Below are 19,362 nucleotides of genomic sequence, written 5' to 3'. Positions count from 1 at the left end.
GCACTGAGCTTGGTCTCTGGGACTGAGGTTGAGAGCTGCCAGGCTTCTTCTGAAACAACAAACTTCAAACAGCAAGCTGTGGCTTTTCAGAAATTTGCATCTTCTTTACCTACTGGCTCGTCCTACTGAAGTATTGTGTGTATGGACAGGCAAGAAAGATGGGAAATTGTCGTTCTTTACTCACAATCTATCTGACACTGGCACAAAGAAACTAGAAAGCACATTACCTTAAAGTGGGCCTGAACCAACCCTGGGGCTTTGTGAAAGAACACTGTCCGGGGATGGCATACGCTGCTGTGAACATCTCAGCCAAATTGTGCAGCCATGCATGGCGCACGGAGCTCACAAGCGGAGCGCAAAGTCGCCAAAGTCGCCTTTTTTCTCAAACACTCTCTTTTCAAACGCGGCCTTCTTCTCACCTGTTTCGCAGCTGCTGGTGGCTTACATATGTTGTCATATGCAAGATTCGCGTAGACTACTACTGTTGGCTGATACAGTAAAACCTCGTTAATTCGACCCTTGTTAATTCAGTAAATTAGATAATTCGACATGTCCTTTTGCCCCAGCAGGTGTATGGATTATTTAACGGAATCAAACTCTCGTTAATTTGGACGCGTTTGGCCGCACATCGGTCGATTCAGACAACTCTCGGAGCTGAAAGAGCACGGAGTGCTGCAAATGTGCAACGCAAAAGCGCAAGAACGGTGCTAACGTCCAACCGAAATGAAGCAGCGGAGCCTGCATTGCAATAGTCATCAGCTGAAATAGTATGGGAACAATAGGAACACCGAAACGCTTCGCGCCTATTTGTGTCTTTATAGCTTTTATTCTTGCATTTACTGCCACTCATAACACCGCATCGACCGCATGCCTTCGAAACTGCATAGTTGCCATCCGTGATCGCATAGATAGTGACCACGGTTTTGTCTGCAGTGTTTGCAACAGTTAGTAGTTTTGTTTTGAGTCGGTGCACGCGTCGGCCGTGTGCCTTCTGAATCAACTGTGTGGTCACCATCCATGATTGTGTCAATAACGAACGCAGTTTCGTTTGCAGCGGTTGCAACAAACAGTAGTTTCATTTTGACTCAGTGCGGCAGCTGCACTTGCAATGTCACAAACACGGCGGAAGCTGTCAAGGATGAAAAGCGCCGGCTACATGGCGGTGTACAATCGATCTGTTGGTGATAAGCTCACTGGCGAAAAAATAATCTAGATGTGCGCATGACAGTGAAATTAGTGTCTCGAAAAAAAAAAAACGCACGCACCGGCTGCACTGTGAAGGAAGTCGCAAGGCCTCCACCACTGCGAGCGCTAATCAGACACGAGATGATAATTGCAGCTTTCGCACTGCTTCTGTGAAAAATAGAAACGGGATTTGCCGATTCATTCAGTAAGTAAAAGCCTGTTGCCGTAGTAAGCTTTTTTTATTGTTTTATTGATACCCTCGATAACTCCATATTCGGTTAATTCTCACATTTTTCTTGGTCCCATGAAATTCGAATTAATGAGGTTTTACTGACATCAATCAAGAAGGGTGTCTGAATCATTGGGCTTCTTCTTACAGTTACTGCATATATTTATTGACACAGTTTAATAAACAGGCTGAAGTAAGTGAAAACCTGCGTTTCGAATTTCGTTAAGAATGATGTAACTTCTGAAAGGAGCCAACTATACTCTGCTCATGCTCGGCTGCGGCCACCTGCGTAGAAATTAAATTTTGGCCACACTGCTTATCGGTGTTGTAGCCATTGGGTCTCGCTAATTTCGAATAATTTTGAAAACTCAACTTCGAACTTCACGAAACTTAAGGTCAGACCACACGTACGCTTGCCTAGCGCACGCTCACTCCTGGCCGCTCCTGGCTAGGCGCCTTGGCAGACATCGCTTCATATTGAGCTATTGGCAGTGCTTCAAAATGTGCAGTTTGGATGTGGCTACTATCTGTCGGTCAAGCTGGTGCAGGACAAAGCTGGTGCACACCACACAGCACAGCCAGACTGAAGCGCATGGGTGCAAGTGTGCACTCGGGTCCTGTTGTGCACATAGCAAACATTGCGCACAGTTACATGTAGTTGCGTCTGCTGTGGTGTAGATACTGAGGCCCCCGCAGAGTGCCACGACAAGCCCGTTTGCTGTAGGGCGCTTTTATACCAAGCCCTCGCTGAGGTCGCTGAGGACAGCCGCATGCTCTGAGTGGTCTCTGTGGGTGATGTGACTCCAGGCGCAAAGAACAGGTCGTCCGCTTCCCAAGTGGCACACCTTCAAGCTGTGTTGCCATCATGGTTGAAGCTGGTTACATTAGGAATCCTTTCAATGCGAGTCTGCAGTGTGGCATCCATCGTTTGCCCAATGTAAGCGCAAGAGCTTACGTAAAGGCGACGTTTCATTCGACCCTCAAAAATTGTGTGATTGCTGTAGAGATAAGTGCAAAAGGAAATATGCTGCTTGCCAACCAGTGCGAGAAAACAGAGCCGTGCATAGCTATCTAGTACACTGTAGCACAGCAAATGGATGAGATGCCGTGAACTCAGCTGTAAATTGAGGGATAGCCTCCAAGTTTAATGCGTCGTAGGTGCCGAAATTGGAAGTAGTGGCGTCTGCGTGAACATACAAAATCAAATTTGAACTGTGCACCATGGTGGCATTCAGTAGGCGGAGAGTTGTGGGTACCCCCTGCTCTGCCGTAGCCTTCATTGTCCACGGCATTGAAGAAAGATCAGGAACACTGCGAAGGGAATCAAAGGCTATCTTTGATTGCCAATAACTCCGCTTCTGCTGAACGGATTGAAGTACTTTTTGTGACTAAGTCATTTTTAAATAGTCTATTTTTATGTCAAATGTATTTCTTGACTTCAATAAAAAGTGTTTCAGGACCCTTTAAAGTGTCCCTAGAGCTGTTATTCCTATGACAGCTGCTTGCCTGACCTAATATTTTGCCCAGGAAATATAAAAAATGTTACAGTGACTTGCTGTCCATACTCATAGAAGATGGCAGTGTTGCATTCCAGAAATGATCTGCTGATGTCAAGTTCTGTTGAGGAATGGTCTTACTGATGCTCAGTTCTATTAAGTCCACTATAACATCAACTTTTCTTGATCTCATCTTCATCACCATCAATATAAACAGTGCAGCTACGTGCTGATAGGTCGTCACAAATGCCTTTCCAGATGTCTCGCATCTTCAGTAGACGCAGCTTGTCAGTAGTGTGCCTCCTATAGGGCAGACCGTGCTGACCCCTCAGCACCCTTGAGGATACTTAGGTATAGCACCCTGAGAAACACTGTTGTAGCATAAAGGCTTGTCCTGACTTCGTGTCCAAAATTTAATGTTGGGGAATGATAGACATGATTTTATTTCACTCATTTTACTGTGTGCAGTGTAGCAAGTAGATACTTTGCCAAATCCAGTGAAAGCTTTTTTCTGGCAACATGTTATTGGCACCTTTTGCATGTCTTATTCATTGTCGCAGCTTGTTGTATCTAAGTGGTATTTCCTAACTTGGCACACATGTCTTGTGAGCAAAGCATGCTTATTTCCAGACTTTTTGCTTTCTTTTTTCCCCTCTACACTCTGAGGTGCCTTTTGCACTGTTATCAGTGTGGCTTTTGATGCTGTGAAAAGTTGGTGCAACACCATCTTTGTAACCACCCAGTGATCTCTTTTACACATGATCACACCAAGGCGTACTTTTCTTGCATGGTCTTTGTCTTGTGGCGCCTCATCTTTGTCTCTTCCTTTGTTTCTGACTTGAGAAAGAGGGAGAGAGAGAAAAAAACAACCTTTTGTTATGTCGTGCACACTTTTTGGAAAAAGCACCTCTTTTTCACTGCAGCTTACCTGCACACTGTGTCATAATTTAATAAATTATTGGCACCTCAATTAAGATGCTGACCATTGAATTTATGTGGGGCACTCAAGTAAGCTTTGTTTGACTTATTGTTGTGCTTTCCCATAGTAAACATGTCATAAACTCTGTCCTGAGGATAGCGCCTTTGGAAAATCTTTTGGGTGTCAGATGCATGGAGTACTGGTACAGTTTGGACTGCATTATTTGCTCTGATGGTTAAGTTCTCGTGAATCTGTTTGAAAAATCTAGTTACGTAACATTCACATATGTGGCACACACACACTATTACACTAAAGCATCAATGCGTCCCATTGAACCAATGGTGTGTCACTTCGGTTTTCTTGTACATATAGAATAAGCATTGCTGAGGAACACGAATTACTCAAAAATTCCAACTTTTCAGTTTTGTTGTATGTAGTGACTCTTGATTCTTTTGTTAAGCACAATATGTGTACAGTTAGTCAAACCTTGTTATAACAAAACAGGATATAATAAAATGGTCACATTGTGGTGACAGTATATATATAAAAAATATGTGTGTGCCATTATAATAGATATAATAAACAAAATGAAATTACTCTTCAAATCCCTATAGAAATACATAATTTATCACCTTCCTCACAAAATGATATTAAGGAGCGATTTCTTTCAACGCAAAAAGTAATGTATAAAGTAACATCATTGGAGGCCAATATTTTAGCAGCAGGGAAGCCAGAACAGCATTGCAATGTGTGTTCCAGTACTGCAGTTGTTGCGTTGGGACAGTCACAGTTGCATATTCCTCTACAGAAAACACAGGGGAGACCAGCATTTTTGGGCTGTGGTGTGAACACCTGTACTGTGGGACCACGATGAACCAATCCTTATTGTTTATGCGATGACACTAATTTCGCCAAGATGACACTTATGGGCCAAGAAAACATAACTACAAACAATACATTATAAAAGGATAGGTTGTACTGTGCTAGATCAGTAAAGAGCAGCATCGTACAACATTTTGCAGCTGCCACTGCAAACCTGAGTTTGCGATTGCATCAAGGTCACAGTTGATAATGATGCAAGCAGAGAAAAGAAAGTTGGGTATTGTCCCATGGACAGTTTGGAGCACGGACACATGCTTAGTAAGTCTCCAAAGGACGGACACACTGCTTCAGGCTAAGTGTGTTCTTCAGGCTTGAAGTGTGCTTTTTCTCAAAAGGACTTGCAGAGAGCCTAGTTGGTGCATACTTGACATTATTTAAGAGAACATAAAACAAACACGCCACATTATTTAAGAGAGCATAAAACAAACACGCCACGAAAGAAAAGAGGATGGACATGGAACATGCGCTACTCTCAACTGTTTATTTCACAATATTGTCATATAGTATACATATACATATGTATACATCATACGTGCATGTGCAGATACGTTAATAAGAACAGAAAAAAGGAATAGTTTGACTATGGGATATACATCTTGAGGAATCTGATTTCTTTCATGCACAAAGAAACAGAAGGTTCACTGACGCAGCCCTCTAACCTTTTGAGCCTTCTGTTCCTTTGTACACGAAAGAAGTCAAATTCCTGAAGACGTGTATCATACAGTCAAACTTTTTCTGTTTTCATTCATGCATCTGTATATGTGCATATAATGCATAAATTATTGTTTCATGACGACTTCCTGAAATAAACAGTCAAGAGCATTGCTTTTCTCGTTTCTACCCCCTTTTCTTTTGTGCCACGCTTGTTTTTAAGCTCTTTAAGAATGTCACATGTGCTTTTCCTCAGTGTGTATGCCATGTTGACGCTGCTTTGACTGACTGCATTCACTTCTTGAGTGTGGAGATAAGCTTCTGAGATGCTACTGAGCTGGTCTGCATGGCTTCCTACTTAGCATTTTCTAGCATTTACACTCTTGTAACAAGGCACATGGCTCTTCATTTTCTTCTAAATTGTATAAAGAACAACCAGTGGCATTTGAAGGAGTGTGAATTTTACAGTACTATCAGCAAACTGGGAAAGTTGTCGTCAGCACATGTGTCCTGTCTCCCTTCTTCTCCTTGTCCCTCGTTCTAAGCACCTTTTTAAAGATGATTGAGCACCACATGAAGTGCTTCGGGTTCCCTCTGAAATACATTGAGTCACTGTATTTAGGAGTGCCTCATGTATGGGATAAGCAGATCACTTAGAAATGGCCCATGTGATGCAATCAGCAGCCTTTGAATGCCCAGAAATTTCATGTTGGCATTCTGCGAACTGTAGCTGTCATACCTTACATCACTGAGTGCATGCTAAATGGCCAGCCTCCACTTTTGGATGATTGCACACAGTGTGCAGAGAGCTACAGCTGAAAACTTCACAATCTTCATTTAGTGTATGGCTGTATGCAATGATCTTAAGTCAGCAGTCTGTTGTAATCTAAGTAATAATCAGGTACCACTGAAGACCTCAGTTATCCTGCATTGAGATATTCTTGTATGACATATATCACACTTATTTTGCAGTCTCCTTGTAATCCTAGTAATATCAGGGCCCAACAAATTTTCACATGCCATCATCACGGGAGGTTTGTGCCGCATCTGTAACTGGTCTTTGCAGGTGATGGGGAACACATATGTGATGTTTTCATACATTAACTTCTTCAAGTCCTATAATCAGGGCTCCTCTGTATTTGTGCACCCCTGGCTATGTCTCGGGAGTCAATCTGTAGAGCCTGCTCAGCAGTCTAACTGCTGCGAACTTAACCATCTGATAGCAGGCAGCCACTTCATTTTTATGACTAGGGTTGTGCGAATATCCAAAACTTTCAAATAATAGAATTTTGTCCAGTTCAACCCAGTCTTTGAATCAAATAGTCACTATTTGTACATACAAATAATTTTTTAATAGTTTCTTTTTAATATTTTAAATCAGCTGTACACAATCAAACATAAAATATGAGCGAAAGTGCGATAAATTTCATTCCGGCAACGGTAGTAGACATAAAACAGGAGAAGTTACATAGTGGAGTACACTATACATCTGTCAGGGGCCCAGACTTTTCTGGCTATACCGCTATCATTCGCACTCACCGAAGGGTCCTGTGTATGCAAAACTCCTTATTTGTTTCTAATGCATGCATTATAAAGCACAGAAGCTTGCTAACATTGTGAATATACAAGTCTGTGAACTTAGTTTTATATTATTTGTTAAAACAAGTGTTCATTATACGAAAAGTATTGAATTTGATTCACTCCTGACATTACTCGACTCGTATTCAACTCTGTCTCAAAAATTAATATTCACAGCTTAATGAAACAAGCCATGCGCAAGCATATGGGTGACAAGTTTCTGAAAGCCACTGTCATGGCACTCTTGTTAGCTTGTATCTTTGCTATTTAAATTGTAAGTAGTGATGGCACGGCCATCAGCCATTTCATGCTGGATAAGCCTGTTTTCATCACATCAGTCAAGCTGAGCTGTATTGTGTTTAGTCACTTCTTGGGAAGGAGACTGCCTGGGAACTCCGAGGGCAGATGGCTTCTCTTCCACGGTGGGATAGTTTATTTGTGCACCTTGACTGGAGATTGTCATGATGTTTATGGCAGGATCGAGGGTCCCTTTCCCCTAACCCTCAACCCTCAATGAGCACTATGATATCTTTAATGATAACCTATGTAAGGGACCATTGACTACTTCACATTCCCACCACAGTGCGAATTGATTTTTGGACATAGCAACAAATTCACTGTACAGAAAATTTGATGGGTTGCCTCCGATATGCAAAGGGGGGGGGAGCAGTTTGGTTTCATGTGCACAAATTCCTTGGCTAGCAAAACAAATTTTTATGCTTACTGCATGCAGTGATATATTGTTGTTCAGCATTTCAGTTTTTGGGTGCAGGCACATAATGGTTTAGCCTAAAAAAAAAATCTCTAGTGAAATGTCCCATACAGGAGATCACCTAGGCATGGATATTTTAATTTCAACCCCAGCAAGAATTTTGTCTTTCCAACATAGCAATTAAGAGAACAGCCACAGTTGGACACTTTTTTGAAAATTTGATTCATATTCAATGGTCATGATGATAGAGCATTTGCATTACACTGAGATAAAGCCCTGAATTTCTCACGTTGAACTATCAAAATCTGGCCAAGTGACATGGAAGATACATTGTGGAAGGACATTGTGATTTCTTGTGCTCTGTGTATTTTACCTGATCTCACAGTACGCGGGAGCAAATGCATTCAGCTGGGCTGGTAACTTCTATTGTCTTTGGGCTTCCCTTCTTCTTCATGTTTCCTAGCTGGCACTTGTGTGGGGATGGGTAGAGTGAGCCCTAGTCGTAGCGCATAATGTGAAACAAGCGCCCGCTCCTGTGTCTGGGGTGGCCCTGCATAGGTGTCGGACGCCGGCACAAGCCAGGGCTCGGATTTGACGGTGCCCAGCGGCAATGTCAGCGATACAGGCAGCGTGACCATGAACCCTGCCTTCTTTCGCCAGTCGCGTGGTGGAAGCAACGCCTCCTTTCGTTCGACCGTCTCTGACAGTGAGGTGGAAGCGGGCGGCGTGAGTACCAAGCATCCTCTGCTGCTTCCTCGTAGTGGTAGTTGGCCTAATGGGCATGCGGCTGCCTGGGTATAGACCATTTGTGCATATCTTTCTAAATCACAAGTGTGACCAGATTAAGTACTTGTAGTTGTTGCAATACCTCTTTATTTCATTTTTTCATGTCTTTTAGTTCGAGGGCATCAAAAGATAGCAGCTTTGTGCAAAATCTGTAACATTCTATTTTTTGCTTTATTTATTTTTATCACAACGTAGGCAAGGTGTACAGCTAACTCTTTAATAGGCGATTAAACATTGTAACACATACTCCTAGCGTGCCTTTAGTGTTGCACAACTTTGAAGAATAGAACAAAATTGGCAGAAACTGGTCACCAATCTCTGTCGAACTTGAGCTGATCATCATAAGCTGCTGATTATGTAATTTTTTAATTGCTACATGTCACATTTGTCCACTAGAGAAACGTCTCGCAAACATTGCAACCTTCCTAGAGGGGTGCTAGTTGTGCTTGCATTTGTGAAACTATCGGACCCCTGCAAAGGGTGCAACTATGTTTGCTGCAGTACTTACTAAAGCGTTGAAGGATGAGAATGAGTACTTCAGCCTTATCATTGTTGTTAGTGAATAAATGCTTCTTCTGCACTATGTTGTCTAGTCTGAAGCTACTTTTAAGGATGGAAGCAATGTAACATGAACCCTCTTCTGTCAATGTTCGCTTAGCTTGTACATTGCTTTAAAGGGCCCCTCACCAGCTTCAGGCATTGCTAACAGACATGGGCAACACATACATCCCATAAGTGCCACTCACACTGCCAGCAAGACGACATCATATGCATGGTGCCTGAAGCACACAGATAGCCAGCAGCAGCGCAAACAACTTGGGGATCTCCATGAGATGCTGTGTGTGTACAACTACCTCAGGAAATGTGCCACACAGCAAGAAGGGAGCCAGGAAAAAGCGGTAGGGTGAGGGAGTTTGGACAAAAAAGGAAGGGACCCTCAGTTTTGATATGAAAGAAAGGTGGAGAGGAATGTTTCTTGCACGCTCTAGTCTAGGTAATAGGGAAGTGCTTCTGCTGCGGGGAGGGTAGATTACCTGCCTGCCTGCCTCTTCACAATTAACCCATCATTTCATTTGTTTTTATCTCACCTATCACTGAATCCTTTTTTGAAAATTTTTATGACAGAACGATTCCTCGACGGCACCTTACAAATTCTACTGTATAACCAAAATTTCCGATTGGGTTTAATGAGGGGCCCTTTAAGGTACTGCCAGTTCTGCATGCCAGCCCTTGAGAATTGTCACGGTACGATGCAAAGTAGGATATCGTCCACGACCTTGTAGATAAAGGAGTTGAACGCTTTCGTGGCTTATCCTTCTGTATGAACAGACTCTTCTGATAGGCCATTAAGGGCACTGGATTGATATTTTACCTAGTTGGTGATGGTTCATGTTTGGTTGAAGCAGCAAGCACGCAAGGTAGGAGGAATTACAGCAATATGCCATCATCTTTTTTTTTTTTCTTATTCGTGTGCCGTGCACGCTGCTTCGATCAAAGTTCAATAGGAGAACACTCTAGATGGGGTGGGGTGTAACACAGTGGGAAAGAATGTGACATTGTCTGCCTGTTGATGTAACATGAAAGCACTTAGCGCACTGGTGCCTGGCACTTACGCCTGCACTGTGCAGTGCATCTTTATTTGCTGTTTCAGTGTCTTGTTTGCGGTGTAAGCAATCAAAGTAGCACCATTGATGCTGCGAACAGCTTACATTGTGGTCACAATTCTTTATTGTTCATTACGTGGGTATAAAAAGAATTCCCCTGTTTGGTACCATACAGTTCTGGTAGTGTGTAGTGAGTAGATGGTAGTCCTCTTCATTTTCTTAAAAATAACATAGGCTACAACATGATTGGTGCTTTTTCCAATTATTTGCCCTGCATATTACTGCATGTGTGTGTTGTGTGCTTGTGTATGTGTGTGTGTGTTGCATTAATACAGTGTTTTGTACCGCTGTTACGCAAGGGGAAAGTTTCCTCTCTGAAAGCTTAGGCCCGCTTTTTTGGCATGCAATTTTCGCACTTTGGCTTTGGTCTCATGGCACGGCAAGAATGTGAAAGCACATTACAGGTCCTGGTTAACATGAGAAAGCTAGCAGTGGCAGAAGACATGGCACACATGTAAGTGAAGCACAGTAGCCCAAAGAATGCATTGTTTTCTGGCCTGCAAAAGCAATCAAAGCACAAGCTCATCATAGTTGTTTAGCTCTTTTTAAGCTCAGTAAGATGGCAATGAACACACATGACTTTGCCTCTGAGCTACTCGTGCTGTAATGAATATGAATGCCAACCTTTTATTCGATATGCTCAATAAATATTTCTTCAGCAAGGTTGCCTGCTCAAGGATAATGAAAATAGAACTTACATCAGTGCGCAGGGTTTTATGTGTGAGCAGTTTGTAGTGTTTAATATTGAACAAAAACTGAAAGGGCTATAGGGAGAGGTATTGCTTAAGATGCGAGTTCTTAGGAAAATCCCAAAATGCTATCTGAGAAACACTTGGGCTTCTTGGTATCTCTTTTGAGAATGTTTTATTGTAACCAGGCTACTGCTGCTATCGAGGCAGCCAATTTAATGCTCACACTCATCTTTTTGTGTAAGGTGTACGCTGGTCTTGAGCAGCAAGCGAATGGGTGGTGACAGACGAGTGGTTGCAGAGGACAAACAAGCTTGTTTGACATGGTTTCATTCACCATGACATGTTATTTTCTTGCGTTGACCTGTTTTCTGACTGTCATCATAACTGGTTGTCATGATCATAGATTGACACTGCTAATCGCACTTCTTTGTGAGCTGAGCGCGCAAAAGGCACATCAGGTCATTATTGAAAACGAATCTATGAGGCATTGTTTTCTATCACTGTGATAGGGGCCGAATGATATCCGATGAAAAGGGTTGTCAGTTATTGAGCTGCAGTGAAGGTACTTGTGAGTGCCTCGAGACACGTAAAAACATTGAATGATCCTGGTGTGTGGTATGGGTTCCTCTCCTTCCTTTCTCCCCCCACCTTTGTGCCACAGTTCATGATGTCACGACAGATGCGTGCCTCAAGCATCTGGAGCACCAAGAGCAGCCTTAGTGGGGGCTTTGGGTTCACCAGTGGCAGCAGGAACCCCAGCGGCAGCCAAGCGGGCCAGGGGGCGAGTCCCAGTACGCCCACTCGCTCGTCTCCGCCACCACAGTGCCGCACATACATATATCAGGGATTGATCGGTTAGTGTTCATTGCGAACTAGAAGGCCAGTCGGCATAAGCAGCGAAGAATTGCACTATGTTATGTGGGCACCCTGTTGTAGTGCTTGGGGCAGTTCATTTAGTAAAGGCTGGTATCTGTCCACCTAAAACAAGGTTCGTTTCACTATATATGTACATCTCCTGTTGCATCAGCACCACTCGAAAAATTTCGACAGGGAAAGGGAATTCATGTCCTTATCCTCTTGAGCTTTCTAGAACCATAGGTTTCATATGTAAAATGGAGCTTTAGCTGCACTCATGTCTCTAGTGGCTTTTCTTCCTCTGAAAAAAGCTTTACCTGAATGGCCATCCCTTTTAGTCCTTATGTTGTGTATATGAAAAAATCTATATATAACTTAATAAACATTTTTTTATATAGAAAGCTACAGTGCTCATTTAAAAATAATGCAGTGAATAGAGTGGATATATAAAGTTTTATCCTCATTGCACTGCTGAGCTTGAGATTGTGAGTTCAATCCTGGCTGCGGCAGCTGCATTCTGATGGGGGTGTAATGCAAGAACACTTGTGTACCATGCATTGTGGGTATGTTAAAAGAACCCCAGGTGGTCAAAATTAATTCTGAGCCCCCCCCCCCCCCCCTTCAGAGCCTTACAATTAGGTTGTGGTTCTGGCACATAAAACCCCAGAATTTAATTAATTTAATTAAAACATTATGCTGTCATATTAGTAATTTTGTCAGACCTTCTGTGAAGCTTGCACAACTAGCGTAATGAGGTCTTAACCATCATAATAAGTTCTGACACTTTCCTGCAGGCATTACCCGATAAATTTATGCTGTGATTTTTGCAGAGCTGCACCGTCGTAAACAGGGTAGCTCACAATATTAAAACTTACCATTTGTAAATATTTAAAACTGTATTATAACTCACCAGAATTATAACATTTTGTAATTTTTATTGAGCATTCCATTCTATAGATCAAAATTTTGCTTCCCCTTAGCTGCTGGAATTTGACATTTTGTTTTAAATGTGGCAAATATCATGTGGCTGTTTAATCAGAAAACATTCATGTCTGTACCAGGAAACACAGGAAAACAAGGCAAACTTTTCTTAACCTTGTGACCTGTTTTGTCTTCAGTTGACAGCTAAATATTACTTGTTTGTTCTTATTGGCTTAGGTGACTTAGTTAATGTCCTAGCTGCTTTTTAATACAAATGGGCTGCTATTAGCAACAGTATGTGGTTGCCAACTCTCAAAATTTAAGCATACTTTGTTCAAACCAAAGTTGTGATGATCACTTGCTGACCTTTTTTTAGTGTTGTGCTACTAGTATGGCACATCTAACCTTGCACCTCTGATTTCTTGTTGTTTAGGCAAAGAACGAGCCAGCATATGGAGTGAGCCTCAATTCTGGGAAGATGCCTTCTTCGATGCTGTTGCTCAAGAGCGTGACCTCATAGGAATGGACCAGCAGCCAGGGGTTTTGATGGAAAGGCAAGCATTCCAGCTCTTTACACTTGCGCTTCTTCCGACTTAGGAAGATGCAGCACCGTGTCATTTTTGTAGTGGTTGATGAGCACAACACACGAATAAGACAATCAGAGGTGTTTGAAAAGCAGCATTTTAAACTGATACACAAAAACATTAGAAAACACAATAAAGAAAATAATATTATTACGTATGTCACATGTACAGTAGAACCTCGTGGATATGATCCCATGACATACGATTTGCTGGGGCCAACGTTAGTGATCGAGAACTCAAAAAATTACCCAATAAAGTTACCCTTCTTTTTTACCAGTTCATACGTTTCCTCAAAGCATGATCTTTCGGCACCAACGTTCAATACATTGCCAAACTCTAATTGTATGATACGTTTTCTGGAAACAAAAAAAGTCACGAGGCACACGTGATCAAGAACAATAGCCGCCCGCTGAAGCAGCTTCCCCACAATACTTGTCCGCCCATCTCGCGCGAAAACACCTGCATGCGCGCAATTTCCCATTCCTGTACAAGCAAATGTCATCCCGCGCCTTCACACTCCACATTTGCAGCTATCACTGCCAACCCTATTGCAATAAACATGTTCACCTATCTGTTTCACAGAGCGTGGGGCATAGTACCGTTCGAAGCATACTGCACGCCATAACCGAAACACACATCCCAGGCGGCGCGAAGTGAGCGTCATGTTTCACTTTAGCAGCATCGTAGTTATTCCAGAGTTGCCTAGCAGCTCGATTTCGTTTTGGTTTCCCATTGCGTCTTAAAACACCATGCAATAGGAAAATGACAATGTTGCTTCTCCAGTCGCTATGGCCCCACCAGCTCGACGTGCGTCGGTGCCTCGTGGCCGCAATGATTCATGCCAAGTGGGCATGTCAAAACTTTCTACCAAAATGCCCCACTCGAAGAAGTTGCTGATCCAAGCTGAATTCGAGGAATGCAAATGTAAGCTTGCCGAAGCCACAAAAATTACAATGCGCGTCTCAGGCTGCGTCGGCGTCTCGTGCTGCAACCATTCACGCAACACTTCGCTGTAGTTGGCTGTGGTTGACTCTAGTTGACATCTATTGCATAGATGTCAACTACAGTTGAGTCCGTCAAATTTTTAGTGACAACGGATAATACGTTCTTGCGGTTAGTACTTTTTTTTTTTTTTTCAAAGTTTTTTCCAGAACGAATGAACGAGGTTCTATTGTACTACTATTCTGGAGCTTGGTAAATGAACACCATAATGCCATGTACATGTTTTTAAGCACATCTCCATGAGCAAACACACTGAATTTTCTAAAAAAAGTTGCTGGCTCCTATTACAAAAACTGCTCTTTCGAAGCAATTTGTCATGTACGTAGGCAATTAAATTACTGTGCTAACGTGGCGATGTTCGTAGCACTCACGGGGCACACATGGTAACACTGATGCCATTTCCAAAGTATATGCGGCTCACTTATGGACAGTGGTTGGCATGGAGGGTGATATGGCATCATTGTGGCACTTGGGTGTCTGCTGAAACCTGTGAAGTATAGCCTGTGGTGCATTCACTAATAGCGCAAACTGGAAATGACATCTCAGAATCATGTGGGCACTCACACTTCAGAGTGGAGCTGGCCAATTTGCTGTTCACACGGCATTACATCTCTATCAGCCATGTCACCTCTCGTGCTCTTTGATAGCACTTCTGCACTCATGCACCTGAAATCTTCGTTGTCTCTATTGTCTGCCCTTCGTATCACCTTCGTTCAATGATGCATCTTTATCTTATACATGGCACACAGGCTGATGCACTAGTAGCATGCCAGAGGCCATTTTTGCCTGCATTGGTGCCATTTCTCCTTAACTGCCTATTATCACTGAAATTTTGCCTTAACCTGCTGCGGTGACACAGTGGTCACGCCATTCTGCTGCTGAGCACAAGGTTGTGGGTTCAAGTCCCATCTTCAGCAGCTACATTGCAGTGGGGGCAGAATGCAAGGACACTTGCCGGGTCGAGCTTTGGTTGTGCATTAAAGAACCCAGCTTGGTATCTCTCATAGCTCATGTGTTGTTTTGGGACATTAAACCTAGTCAATCAGTCAGTCATGTTGCACTTCGTGCGGCTTTTTTATTAGTACCAAGTCTCAAAAATTAAGGAAAAGAAATGCTACGCCGAACTTTTCAAATAAGATGGGCGTGTAATAACCTGGCTGTGTACTGACTTGCATGTATTAAACTTTTAAACACAATCACTGCTGCAGCGCACTTTGAAGTCACGATTCCCATACATGATAACCCACCGGTGTGATTCACCAGGGAGTTGTACTCCTTTGAAGCTTCCTCAAGGTGGAGAGAGATGGCACCACAATAAGTCAGATCAGAAAAAACAAGAATCTCTTCTCTCCATTGATTTATAGAGAAGATATCATTGCGCACTTGTGTACTGCAGGAAAGCCCTGCACAGTTGCATAGTGGAAATAACTGCTGTGACCCATTGGTCACCCATGTCGTAGTGAACGTGTTAAAGTCAGGCCATAAGCTGCAGCAGCTTTGTATTGTGGCACATGGTCATACTTTATGTAGTCAAGGCTTTTCGTTGTCACAGTGTGTTATCATCACAACATGCAGTTACAGACTAACACGTGCACAACCTTCACCTTTTGTGGGAAACTATTGACTGTCCATATACAGTAAAAGCTCGATGATACGAATCTCACGGGGTCACGAAAAATATTCGTATTAGCCGAAATTCGTATCATCGAAACACAATTAAAACTACTGTCGAATCTCGATAATTCGAACTCGAAGGGGCCCGAAAATTTGTTCGAATTAAAAGGACGTATTTTTGAAGTATTCGTGCACCATAGCACGATGCACGAACGGTGCGAGTCGTGAAATATCGCGCTGCGCAAGCGCATAGCAAGCGCGGGCCACGAAACTGCCCACGCCGGCTAACGGTCGCTTCCCGATAACGACAGAAAACGAAGCTTCAGGGAGCGAGCGGGCGGCGCCGGCACACGGGTGCACCGGGTGCACGCGGAGACCGTCGAAGGTGAGGGAGGAGGGCGGCAGGGAAGCGGATTTGGCCGCGTCAACTCCGCCGCTTCGGTGGCTCCCCTCGCCCTCCCTCTCAACTCCCTCGTAGCTCTCTCACCTTCGACTCCGTGCGCACATCTCCGTGCGCACCCGCCGCCGTGCTGGCGCCAGCTTATTTTAGCCGCCCCCTGAAGTTTCGTTTTCTGCCGTTATCGGGAAGCGAGCGTTTGCGGGCGTGGCAGTTTCGTTGGCCCTACTGTGCCTCCGCCGCTGCTTCCCTCTGCGCTGCTGCCGCAGCGTGCAAGGTCAGCATGTGACTAGAAAATAGAGGAGAAGGGTTCACTGCCATTTTATCCGCGTGGCTGAGACGTCGGCACTAGTGTGTGCTAGAATATGGTTGTCTAGAACACTCTAGTCGGCACGTACACGCTTGTTCCAGCGCGATGCAGAAACGGCGACCTTGCAATTTGAGAGAGAAGAAATTTCCGCCGCGGGTTCTTTTTTTTTTTTTTTCCCCCGTTCCTTCGCGCGCGGCATTGAGGGGTCTCTCCTGAGCTTTTGCTCTATGGCGGTGTCGGAGCAATGCTGGTCGGAGGCGCCGCCGCGTGATTTGGCGCGCTGCTAAGAGCATTGTCGGTGCGCGGTATGTTCGAATTCGCTTGCTTCGCGTTGATGTTGAACGAAGGCACGTTTTTCATGATAGTCTCGCTGTGCAACAATTCTGCTCAGTGTTGACGTTGCGAGGCCTAGCTCCTTAGCCAACTCCGTCCGCTTCCTCTTGGGATCCTCATCCACCTTTCGAAGAATGTCTAATTTCTCTTTAAAGGAGAGTGCTTTCCACTTGCGAGACATAGCTCACTGCGACTAGGCAAAATGGCGCAAACACGAAGAACGCGGTCCGAAGCGCAGCAGCCACTCCATCTGACGGCTCGCAGAAAAGGAGGAAAAGTACAAAAGCACCAAAAGCGCCACCGCTTCAAACTCTTCACGCCCAGTCGCGGAGTCCGCGCTGTCCGGCGCCGCGCCTCCGCACCAAAAGAGAAGGAGAGAAAGCGCGTGACTGCGCGCTGTTCTCTTTCGTGGCCGTCGGTGGGGCAGCGTTTATTCGTATCAACCGACGCAGGCTGAAAATCGATTCGTAACAACCGTTCTCTAGCACGTTGCAAAGTAATGGGGCTCGGCCGGAACCACAGAAAAATTCGTATCATCCGGAAATTCGTATTAGCCGTGATCGTATCATCGAGCTTTTACTATACATGCGTTTTGTCTTTATAGTATATTCTCCCCTACATTTGTAGTAGTGTGTTAGTTGCTATGGCAGCATTCGAACCATCTTTGCTGATACGCTGCTGATAACGTGAAGTGAAGAGCTTGCTATGGGCACATTGTCACCTGTAAAATAGCAATTTTTTGGGAAAAAAAAGGTCCTCTTTTAGCACTTTCATTTGAACTTATATTCCCTGTTGTAGTCAAATTTTACAGTTGCAGAGCGGAATTTTGGAATTGTGTAAATATTGTGCTGTAGGCGTTGACTCAGTGCTCACTCCTGTTAGAGCTTTGTGCTTCTGCCATGTCCTTCTATCACCAGGTACCGGTCCCTTTCGAGCCCAGAGAAGAAACGTCTGGAGCATGATGAGGACCGGCTGCTGTCAACGCTTTTGTCCAACCTGATCGCCTTCATGCTGATGATGGAGGTGCCTGTAGATGAGATTCGCAGGCGGGCCCGCCGCCTGCTCGGAAAATGTCACATCAGTCTCGTCTACAGTGCGGAGCTCAACACCATGCTGGACGCACTCGACTGTGTGGTATGACCAGCATTGGTTTATTGCTGTTTACTTGGAAGATTTACTGTGTCTGTTTTATGATTGTGATCCCTTCCAAGATGATTTTCTCGCAGCGGTGATTGGCTGAAGGAGCAGCAGCGGTAATGCCAAGTCTAGTAGCAGTTTGAAATATTGATGTTCTGTTTGTCAATAACAGAACTTCAACAATGCATGTGGCAGCAGCTGCTTTGGTGTCTGTTGTATGGCCTCAGTGATCAAATACCTTACATTGATCTTGGCTACCATGCTCCTGCAACAGATTGTGACACCACTTAGTACCTTTGTTGCACAAGACTTGCAGGCATGAAGCATCTCTTAAGATGCTTGTTTTTAGAAGCTGTAGTCATTTGTAGAGCTGATGTGGTTTGTCTAGTTGTAGAGAATGTGTTTTTACTGCAATAGTGTGGTGACTTGCAAAGCTTACTCTGTTTAATGACTTGGCATAGACTTAGTTTAAGCCTAATGCTGGTGCCAATGGCTCTGGCAATTTGTTGCTGAATACATGGTCATGAGTTTATTTCCTGGCCATGGAGACTGCATTATGATATGAGTGGACATTAAAAAACTGATTGTGGTCAAGAGTGAGACTTAACCATCTGCTATAGTGTCCCTCAGAGCCCTGGTGCAGCTATGGTACGTAAAAGCTGTCAGTTATGTAATTATCTATAAAACTTTTCTCACAGCAAATTCTTGTCTTTGAAGCATTAGAGCACGCCTGGTGTGCCTGCACTTCTCACTGAAATGGTCCCAAAATACCTAAACTGCTGCTTCAGACAGTCGGCACAACTGCTGGAGGCTTCAGAATAAGCTTTAGTCCTTGTTGCAGTCTTTATAATGGGACGAGAACAGTGGTTCTCAAAAGAATGAATGTGTTCAGGACTCCGTGCGCAACATTGGAACTGATGGTGAAATCCAGAGACCCTTCTCAAAATTTTCACGGCAGGCTATAGGTGCAACTGAAAATGCCTTTGCTTTTATAAATATCATAAATATACTGACAAAGTTTCTTTTTTGACATCTAGATTTAAAAAATGTGACAGAAGTTGAGGCTATATTGTGAAGTCTTTGTATACATGTACCTCTCTATTTTTGACATTGCTCTAATTATTTTTTCACATTGTAATGATTTATTAGATTGCATAACTTGTCCTTTTTCTTTCATTTCCTTGTTGCAGGATCAGAATGGAACTAGGATCAGGAAGGTGTGTATTGCCTGCAGTCCAGTTTTTTTCCTTAACCGTTTATGAGCTGAACACCCATGCCTACATGAATTGTAGAAGCAACTGTTGTATTCCGCAGACACAGCAGTACGGCACAGTAGAGTGCAAAATTACCGCTAGTATCCTAACAAGCTTCTTGTGGAAAAGCTGACAATAGCAGTTTCCTCCTATTTTTTCTGC

General features: G+C 43.7%; 1 protein-coding gene across 5 annotated transcripts in view; it reads left to right on the top strand.

Moving 5' to 3' along the window:
• Nucleotides 1-19,362, top strand: part of LOC119450197 (MAP kinase-activating death domain protein-like) — a 133,177-nt gene that overhangs the window by 80,927 nt on the left and 32,888 nt on the right. For 4 of the 5 annotated variants that reach the window (XR_007466387.1, XM_049665699.1, XM_049665700.1 and 1 more), the window contains 5 exons: nucleotides 8,211-8,378; nucleotides 11,456-11,648; nucleotides 13,004-13,124; nucleotides 17,728-17,944; nucleotides 19,138-19,164. Coding sequence is in view for 4 of the 5 variants with exons in the window: in XM_049665699.1 (XP_049521656.1) it covers nucleotides 8,211-8,378; nucleotides 11,456-11,648; nucleotides 13,004-13,124; nucleotides 17,728-17,944; nucleotides 19,138-19,164 (726 nt within the window). In the remaining variant the exon portion in view is untranslated. The remainder of the gene's footprint in view (nucleotides 1-8,210; nucleotides 8,379-11,455; nucleotides 11,649-13,003; nucleotides 13,125-17,727; nucleotides 17,945-19,137; nucleotides 19,165-19,362) is intronic. The other variant, XM_049665701.1, reaches the window with a different exon arrangement.

The sequence above is a fragment of the Dermacentor silvarum genome, chromosome 4 (genome assembly GCF_013339745.2).
Source record: "Dermacentor silvarum isolate Dsil-2018 chromosome 4, BIME_Dsil_1.4, whole genome shotgun sequence".
Taxonomy (NCBI): domain Eukaryota; kingdom Metazoa; phylum Arthropoda; class Arachnida; order Ixodida; family Ixodidae; genus Dermacentor; species Dermacentor silvarum.
Note: the sequence above shows the minus strand (reverse complement) of the source record. Positions and strands in the feature narration are given on the sequence as shown.